Source organism: Pteropus alecto, unplaced genomic scaffold (genome assembly GCF_000325575.1).
Source record: "Pteropus alecto unplaced genomic scaffold, ASM32557v1 scaffold226, whole genome shotgun sequence".
NCBI lineage: Eukaryota > Metazoa > Chordata > Mammalia > Chiroptera > Pteropodidae > Pteropus > Pteropus alecto.
Genome location: NW_006440132.1, coordinates 6,107,990 through 6,118,141, shown reverse-complemented (window position 1 = coordinate 6,118,141; position 10,152 = coordinate 6,107,990). Strand labels below are relative to the sequence as shown.

Here is a 10,152-nt window from a genome sequence, read left to right as displayed (position 1 = left end):
GTATTTTGAGTATCAAGGAAAGTTCCAGAAAGGGGGAGAGTATTACTGCGCAAAATAGAGGAAAGTGATCTGGGTTGGCCCCTCCTCTTTGGACCTTCATGCGGGCATACTGTAAAGCGAGGGAAAATGGCAATAGTGACGTGCCAGGGCGCCCACATGAATCGAACTGGTAAGGGAACGACAGCACTGAAAAGCGTTCCAGCTGTGAGAAGGAAAGACAAGAAAACAAATCTCACGCAGGCGCAGTCGAGGCGCTGCGTTCTCCGCTCCTCCGCCCCGCCCCGCCCCTTCCCGCCTAGTCACAGGACACCAAGCGCAGTCAGCTGACACCGCGCAGCAGAGGTCACGTGGCAGCGGTTGGGACGCAGGCGCAGAGCTTGGGCAGCTGGATCAGCTGACCTGTGGGGCGAGGGAGCGGATTTAGGCCGCTCACGTTGGTTTCGGAGTCGTCGCCGCCGCCATGGCTAGTCAGTCGCAGGGTATCCAGCAGTTGCTGCAGGCCGAGAAGCGGGCCGCCGAGAAGGTGTCCGAGGCCCGCAAACGTGAGTTTCGGGGTGGGGCGGCCAGGTGGCGCAAGTCCAAGAAACGCGGCCAGGCCGCGAGCCGTGGTGGGTGGATGCGGCCCGAAACGCTGCGGGTGGAGGTGTGGGCGGTTACAGTCGCAGAAGCTTGTATGTGTCGAAGCTTTATGAATCTGAGCCTCTGGAAGGTTGTAGGTAGACTGAAGTTGCGTTGTGGGCTAGTAGATCTGGCGTGGAGACAACAGTGGCCGGGCGTCTTTATTGGTGTTTCGGAGGCGTGTAAATGGCTATCCAAACCGAACTCGTTGGCTTTCCCCCTCCCGCTCGCCCCTTTGGGATGCTCGGTCTCAGTGAAGGGAGCCACTGTCTACACAGTTGCTTAGTCTCGAGACAGAGTTCACTTTGCCACATCTCCCTCCCTCGTTCGCCAAGGTTTATATATCTGTTCACTTTTACCCCGTCCCTACCCCCACGCAGTCTATTAATCTAGGACACTTGCTTCTCTGAGGTTCCCGCAGCAAGCTCATTTCGTTGATTCCTCAAATGTGTTTTAAATGCGGCAGATGTGCCAAACTCGGTGCCCGGTGTATTTATGGTCTCCATGGTCATGGTTTTCAGAATCCTAGTGAAGGAAGCAGATACTGGATAGGTTAGTTGCAGGTGAGGTGAGGGCTGGAGTTGAGAAATGCGAGGTTGCTAAAGAATTTAACAGGTGGATCTAATCTGGACTGGTGGGTGGAAGAAGTTACCTCTCCTCCCGTCCGCCCATTCTCCTCCTGCAGTTTAGTCATCCCTCTAAATGCAAATATGACTTTTTATCACCTTTTCAGCCAGCAAACATTTAGTGCCTGCAGAATAAAGTCCAAATTCCTTATTAGGTTGTAGGAGGCACTTTTTGAATGTCTCTTGCTTTCTTCCCTAATGTCACTTCCTCCAGACTAGTGAACCACTGTGATTCCTCAGTGGCACCTGAGTTGATTTCCCTGAAAGCCTTTGCATAGCTGTTTTCTCGGACTGGAGGAGCCTTTTCTCAGTTTCCTCTCTTTGTTCTCTAACCCATAGCTTTCCTTCAGATCTCAGAACTGAAGCAGCAGTTCTTCCAAGAAGCCTTCCCTGACTTGACCTTCTTCCATCAGGCTAGGCGTCCCTCCCAGATGCTTATTTCTGTCATCGCAGTGCCCTAACCTGTGTTTTCATATGGCTCAGTCACTTGACTAAGTAAACTTCCGGAGAACAGGGACCATCTAATATGTATTCAGTTTCCCATCTGGTGAGATAGATACTTCTATTTCTATTTCACAGGGGAAAAATGAGGCTCAGAGAGAAATTTGACCATACCCTGGGAAGCAGCATAGCTGGAGCCTAGAGGCCCCCTTTCCTGTGCAGGAGTAAAATACCAAGAAATATTAGTTTTAGTAATTCCTTCGTGTTTCTCCGAAGTGTAAGACTTACACTTTTCTCCCATACCCAAGTACAAGGCTCTTATACTTTCTCAGTTAGGGGTTGTGTGATACTCTGTATTCATAGGAAAAGTTTCCTTTAAGGGAGCTGGGAATGGGACCAAGCCTTTTATTCTTGCTGTGGCGACTGGAAAGTTTGGAAAGTTCGTTCACAAAACATTTCTGATTATGCCTTTGATACAGTATTTCCAGAATGACTTCTCAGAGTTTGTGCTGTGATGGCTCATCAGTAACCGAAATTTTATCTCTTGGGAAGCATGTGATACTATGTGGGGGGAATGTAGGAACAAATACTTAAGAGTTTGTTAAGAATAATTATTTGTGCCTTGGAGAAATGGCTCATGTTTTACGCCTTTATCTCATCAAGCCTGGTACAGGGGCTTGTATAGCTAAACAACTATTACATATTTCCTGAATGAATTTGGTTTAAAAGAGTTTATGGCTAATATACATTTCAGAATCTGCAATAACTAGGAACAGAAGTGTTGAGAAGGGCTACAGTTAAAAAATATATGTATATATATTGCCTTTCTTGATCTGTAATTATAATTGACTTGTCCAGTTAGGAATTGGGAAGAGGCAATACATGATGTGGTAAAATGGTCTAGCTTAAATTTTCATGACATTATTGCTTTGGACCATAATATATATTTTTAAATTGTGTTATGGTTTATTTCATTGGCGTGTAACAAAAACACTGGCTCCCATATGCAAGGACCATGAAAAAGAAGACTGAGAAGGAATATGGTTTCCTGTTGAAATATTTAGTTTTGGTTTTCAGAGGAGGCTATCAAAATTGAACTTTGGACCTGTTCACTGACAGAGAGTGTATTATCTTAAGTGATTGATTCAGGGAGCCATGGGAGTTGGGAGTGATCAGAGAATGATATTGTGAAATTATGTGGAGCTACTGCATAATGTTCAGGCCATAAATGTTACTTGTAGATTGTTTGGAAAAGACACTTGGCTTTGAAATATGGCTTTGAGTATAGCTGATGAGGACGAGAGCATGTAGAGCACTGGGGTACAGGTTGGTTTGAGTGGACAGCAGTAGTACTGAAGTAAATTAATAGTTGGAGAATTAGTCTTTCGGGTGCTTAGAGTGTTGATGTCATGGGGTCATTAGGTGTCCAAGATTCTTTCCTAATCATGGTTCGAGTGGGATTTGGGCAATCGATATACAGTGGTGTATAGTAAAGTTTACTTTTAGATGCAAGATGGTTTTTTGCTCAGAATTAAATAAATGAGTGGGACCTCCCTCTGTTTTTTTTTGCATTTGTGTATCTGAAGTTTGATTAGTAAGCAGAAAATCAAAGTAAAGAGTATCTATCTGTTGGTTGGTCTTGTGGTCTGTTTTTATGCAGGCTCTGATAGCACCTAAAGAATTTTTCCAGCTGTGTGTTAAACTAGTCTCTTCTAGAAACAGACCCTGTGTCTCCTCACTTCTTAGGTACTTGTACGGTCTTATTGTCCTGTGCTGTCTGTGTAGGATTCCTTCCCGGTACCACTTTCATTATGAAGAGGAATTTCCCACTTAATTGGCCAACATTTCTAGTCCTTTTTTTTCTGCCTCTGTAAACATGCTTGCTGCATAGGCCAAAGATCTTGGGGTCAACTGAAAACTCACCCTCCCCTAAAGATGTATTGCTTTAGTGCTTGTTAGAAAATCCCATGCTCTGTAACTGCCCGTAGCCCATAGCAATTTCAGGGGTCTGTAAATCAGCCCGTGCCAGCTGTAACAATGTGAGTATAAAAGTGAAATTGCCCCTAAGCTCTGCGCCCAGATTTTTAGAGCACTAGCTCTTCTGAGACCACTGGCATAATAAAACTGACTTCTCTTTCTCTCTGGGTTAATCCTTGGATTTTCACTGGTCTGATTTTTGGAGCTTTCGGGATTTTTCCATAACAATTACTGCTTAGAGCACAGGCATGGCTTTTAGTTTCCAATATTACATCATCTGCTTCATAAGTTAGATTGTAGGTTGATGTCCCTCAAGAGCATATTAGTCTCCTTGCTAAGCTTCTAAGTAGAGCTCCAATTGTAATGAGTGGTGTACTTAGGTGTTTACTTCTTACAAAGAGGAAAAGTTCCTTAGATGGCTGATGTCATCAATTCATCCAGTTGATGTTGGCTCTTAGTTGAGATTGGGAGACTATTCTAACACAGTGATCTCCAACCTTTTTGGCACCAGGGACCGGTGCTCCTGTGATAATCTAATGTGCTATGATCTGAGATGGAGCTGAGGGGTGATGCTAGCATTGGGGAGTGGCTGCAAATACAGATGAAGCTTTGCTCACCTGCCTCTCACTCTCCTGCTGTACAGTTCAGTTCCTAACAGGCCACTGACAGATCCAGGGCCTACTCCTGTTCTAACACATTCTGTTTTTTTCCCGTCATTTTTACGGTCTATAGTTATGGAACACAATCCTTTTTATCTAGTCACTTTCTAGTTAAATACAGCCTGTAGGAGGTAGGAACCTATACTATTAACTCTGAATTCCTTCTCTCTAATGCATGCCTCTTGGGACTGAAACTTTTTTCTTTGGTTTCATTACTGTTTACCATCTCAATCTCTGCTTCCTCTTCTACTTTTAATCACTTCCTGATGTAGCTCTTTCCTTTGAAAACAGGAAAGAACCGGAGGCTGAAGCAGGCCAAAGAAGAGGCTCAGGCTGAAATTGAACAGTACCGCCTGCAGAGGGAGAAGGAGTTCAAGGCCAAGGAAGCTGCGGTGGGCCCTGTTTATTTTTCATTATTGCTTTAGGTTCCCGAGTCTTCCCTCTCCTTCCCTTCCGTTCCCTTCAGGCTCTCAAAATATCTAGCATAGCTTGGAAATTCTCTTTCTGGTCAAATTTTGAAAATTTGGTTATTGGATATGTTTTATAGGTTTTATTGGGTGCTCAGGCTGAATCTCTTAGGGTGATCAGTTTTTAACTAACATTAAATCCTAGTCTTCAGTGTTCAGTCATTTAGCAAGTGTCTGTCGAACAGTTAACACGTGCCAGGTCCTGTGTCAGATGCTTGGATGAGCTAGGAACAGTGTAGACTTGCCCTCCTGGAGCTTAGCTTACAGTTTTGTGGTCAGGGAGACTCAATAATGAAATCAGGCCATGCACACCTGCAGCCGTGAAAAATGTGGTGGCAGTCATACACATAAATCATGCAGAGCTCCACTTTAGTGTAAAGACATTTACCAGTAGTATAGGCCAAACTGCTGTGCAGAAGATACATATAATAATAGTACAGAAACATCACAGAGATACAAAGGAAGCAAGGAAAATTCTGGAAAGGGGAAGGGATGGAGGAGCACTTCAGAGAAAAGAAACTATCAGGACTCTTAGATATAGATAGCAGAAAACATTTCAAACTGTTTTAAGCAAAATGGAAATTAATGAAAAACCGAGATGAAGGCTAACTTTATTTTGATCCAAAAGCTTAAATAATGATCCAGGGATTCTTTTCCATCTCTCGAGTCTGCCTTTGGCATGTGGGCTTCATTCTCAAGTTCTACATTGCTGGTTCCAAGCGCACACACTCCCAGGTCCAAGTCCAATGATTAAAGGCACATGCCTCCCTCTTAGCAATAAGTAGCAAAAGTTTTGTTCATCTTTGCATTGAACGATGATGGTTTTATTAAAACTTGAAATGTTTTCCAGACTCTTAAACTGGGGCAGATTGGTGCTGTAAGTTGTCAGGCTGCCCATAGAACAGTATAGAAATGCTCTTGTCAGGGCGGCTGTCTCATCTCATTTTTACATCACTGCAGCAGTTGGTTATAGAGACAGTATTGCATTGTAAGCTTGAGTTCTGGGTTTTTCTAGCAGCGTTCCAGCGTAACCTCTTCAGTTTAGAGACAGCTTCCTGGGGTTTGGCATATAGTTTACATTCAGAGAATGTAATAGAGCTATATTCATAGAATAGAGCTAGTGGAGTTGATGGATTTTTAAACATGAATTAGCAACTGAACTAACCGTTATGAGATGCCCCAGGACATTCCTATAATATGAACAGTTACAGTGCAGGATGAAGAGCCCTACGTTTGAATCTTAGCATGTTCATCTTGGCCTCTTTGAGCCTGGCTTCCTCATCTGTGGAAAGGGGAGTGATTGCCTCCTCATTGGTCGTGGAGGAATAGGTTCATACAAATATGAACAGATATAGTTGTTAATATGTATAACGAGGCAATACAGGTTAGACCATATAAAGGGTCAGACACAAAAGTTAAGTCTTTAAGAACCTGATAGGTCATGTTCTAATAACGTAGGTACAGCAGTTAACAAAAAGTCGGCCATACTCTGAAGACAGTAGAAGGTAAAAGAAACTTTATCGATCAGCGCGTGTTAAATTGTGAATGGAGATTTAGGGGGTGAGGCTTGCATATGGCAGACAGTACCAGCAGTAAAACAGGGCATCAGTGAGTTAGTTTTCCTCCCACCCAGACCTGCACTCCTCCTCAGAGAGAGTCACTGTTAGCAGTTTCTTGTGTATTATTCTAGAATATTTGTATATGATAGAACAGGTGCTATTCATTCATAATATCGGTGAACTCACTGCTGAACTTAAGAGCTAAAACGTTAACCAGTAATAGTGAAACTGTACATTCCTCCTAAATTGCATCTCCCTTGTGCCCTTGTGTTTATTTTTAAGAGTTAAAAATAAATAAATAAATAAAAACATATATCCCTATTTTAAAAACACACCAGGATACTTATAATAATACCATTTTTGCTTTTTCCCTGTTAAAACTGAATATTTTACAATTTATGCCACCTTGGTAGACAAGTCTTCCTTATCTCTTAATGGCTGAAGAGTGTTCTCTAGTCCATCATTTGTTTGAACAGTCCTCAGTTGTAGGGCCTTTAGGTTCATTCCAGTGTTTGTGGCTAAGGCTATGCATTAGACTCTACAGAGATGTGACTACATTGTTCTCTGGGAAGTTCCTAGCAGTAGAAATGCTGTGCAGTTTACTTCTTGATAGATACTTTAAGGTTGGCTCCCAAAGTGATTGCATCAGTTTATGCTGTTAACTGGGAATGCCAGTTTCCCACATGCTCCTCAGTCATGAGGCTACATTGCTTACTGCTGATGATATATTCAGTGATGAGAACAGGTTTCTCTAAAAGTATAGAAGTTGCTTACCGGAAGTGTTGTTCTTGGCTAACCGGAACGTCATCCTGATGTTCCCTGTGTGTCCTTGCTTCCCAATTCCAGGCTCTGGGATCCCATGGCAGTTGCAGCACTGAAGTGGAGAAGAACACCCAAGAGAAGATGGCCATTCTCCAGAACTACTTCCAGCAGAACAGAGATGAAGTCCTGGATAACCTCTTGGCCTTTGTCTGTGACATCCGGCCAGAAATCCATGAAAACTACCGCATAAATGGATAAGGGAAGAAAGAAGTGCCTGTTCCATGGATTGGCATTTTAGATGCCCCCATGGAATATGAAGCTTTTGCAAAGCTTGAGTTATACTCATGTGAAAGGCATTAAATTATTTTCTGTACATTATATAGTAGGTCCTTTTACTTTTTTGGAGAAAAGCAAGTCTAGCTTCTTGTATAAACTTTGAGCTTATCCAAAGATTTCATCTTTTTACCTCATATTTTTTAGAAATTTAAGGGTACATGTTGTCTGTTTTCCTATGCCTTTTAGCTCAAGCAATCTCTCTCTCTGTCAATACTGACTTTTTCTTTCTTAGATGTAGTAAACAATGTTTTTAAGAAAGAAAGGGATTCAGTTTTTTCCCCTAAAGCTTTCTTGAAGGTCAGGGGCTTTATCTATGAAAAAGTAGTAAATAGTTACTTGTAACCTATGTAAAGCAGCAGCCAGCCTTAAAATATTCTTTTTTGGCATAAGGGTTAGAACAGTGTATACTAGTATAATTATTTGGGCTGCTTTTATTATTTCTTAGTCAAATTTAGTAGATGATAGAATTCGAGAACCTGTTACATGTTATTACTTGGTATACTGATAATCATTAAACGTAAAGACTGTCATGCATTTTTCCCCTCTGGTTCTTTTTTTTTTGACAATACAAAGTATACTTTGACCCATATATCTGCAGAATTTCACTTAGGAAATTAATAGCATGTGTTGCACACATCCACACACATACTTAGAAAATGTTCATGGTCTGCATCTTAGCAGGAAGGGAAGAGTCACTTGTGATTTCACCGAATAGCCGTTTTGAAAAACAGCGGCTAGTAAGTCTGCAGTTTGCCTTTTCTCTAGAGCATCCTGTACTGGGGCAGCTTTGGGCAAGTTATCAAGGATATTTATTTCCTGGTAGGCTGACTGATATGTGTAATGCCTTACAGGAACTTCACACTAGCATTTACAAATTAGATGCCCTGTAACCTTGTATTAGCTGAAAATCTTCGGCTGCAAAATAATTTCTGGTAGGTAGAAACAGTTGAAGGAGAACATTGTGGAATTTCTTTGCTTGTTCTGAAACAGTAGAAGAGAATTAGATGGCCTTTAAAAATTCTATGACTCGGGCCTGGTTGACCTCAGTTCACTTCTATTTTTATAGTAGAATTCCTCAAAAGAGTTATCTATATGAGCTCTTCTATTTTTTACTGTCAAAGCACTCCGATCAGCACTTGCCACTCCACTGAAACTGCTTGTCAAGGTCTGCAGTGATGACCAGATTGAGAAGGCCAGTCCTCTTCCTACCTGACCTTCAGCACTGTTTGACGGGGTCGACTATTCCTTTGTTGTTTGTGATGACCAGATTGAGAAGGCCAGTCCTCTTCCTACCTGACCTTCAGCACTGTTTGATGGGGTCAACTATTCCTTTGTTGTTTTTTTTTTTAAGAGTTGAAAGGGCACTTTGATTAGCATATTTACATTTAAAATTTTTAAAATTTTTATTTTTCAATTAGAGTTGACATTCAATATTATTTTGTATTAGTTTCATGTGTATAGCATAGTGGTTAGACTTATATATAAATACAAAGTGATTTATTAGAACCCATCTGGCACTGTATATAGTTATTACAATATTATAGACTACAATCCCTGTGCTGTACTTTACATCCCAGTGACTCTTGTAACTATCAAATTGTACTTCATAACCCTTTCACCTTCTACCCCCAACCCCAGTACCCCTCCACCTATCTGGCAATCACCAGTTTGTGTCTATGAGTCTTTTTGTTTATTTTGTTCTTTAGATTTTGCATATAAGTGAAATCATATGATAGTTATCTTTTTTTGTCTACTTAGCATAACACCCTCTAGATCCAACCATGTTGCAAATGGTAAGATTACATTTTTTTTTTTTTTTTATGACCGAGTAATACTACATTATATATATGTACCACAGCTGCTTTATCCGATGGTCTCTTGATGGGCACTTAGGTTGCTTCCATATCTTGTCTATTTTAAGTAGCGCTGCAGTGAACATAGGGGTGCATATATCTTTTTGAATTAGTTTTGGTTTTCCTTGGATAAATACCCAGAAGTGGAATTTCTGGGTCATAAGGTTCTATTGTTAAATTTTTAGGAACCTCCAAACTCTTTTCCATAGTGGCTGTACCAATTTGCCATCCCACCAACAGTGCACAAGGGATCCCTTTTCTCTACATCCTCGCAAACACTTGTTTTTTGATTTATTGATGATAGCCATTCTGACAGGTGTGAGGTGATAATCTCTGTGGTTTTAATTTGCATTTCTCTGATGATGAGAGATGTTGAGCATCTTTTCATATGTCTAATGGCCATCTGTACTCTTAAGAGAAATGCCTGTTCAGGTCCTTTGTCCATTTTTTAACACTTTTTTTGGTGTTGAGTTGTATGAGTTTTTTAATATATTTTGAATATTAATCCATTATATGTATCATTGGCAAACATCTCTCATTCAGTAGATTGTCTTTTTGTTTTGTTGGTTTCCTTTGCTGTGCTAATTGACTATTCCTTCTTGATCCACTTTCTTGGCTTCTACAGTGATATGCTACTTTGCGTCTCAATCTCTTGTTCCTCTTTTTCTCTAAGATTTGTTCCTGAACTTCTCTACACTAATTCCCTTGCAGAGACCATCTACATTTCCTGGCTTTGAATACCATCTATATCGAAGGTCCTTATATCTTCAACTGAGCGCTCCAAAACTCTAGAGTTCTCAAATTACTTATTTGATATTTCAATTTGGACATCTAATAAACTCTGACCATAGCTA

At 41.2% G+C, this 10,152-nt stretch overlaps 1 protein-coding gene across 1 annotated transcript; it reads left to right on the top strand.

Annotated features, from left to right (window-relative positions):
* The first annotated feature begins 367 nt into the window (after nt 1–367).
* Nucleotides 368–7,979, top strand: ATP6V1G1 (ATPase H+ transporting V1 subunit G1). Its single transcript, XM_006917101.3, has 3 exons — nt 368–542; nt 4,613–4,713; nt 7,194–7,979. Exons 1-3 carry the CDS (start codon nt 461–463, stop codon nt 7,365–7,367), a joined length of 357 nt encoding a protein of 118 aa, XP_006917163.1. The 5' UTR covers nt 368–460; the 3' UTR covers nt 7,368–7,979.
* Nucleotides 7,980–10,152: the final 2,173 nt, after the last annotated feature.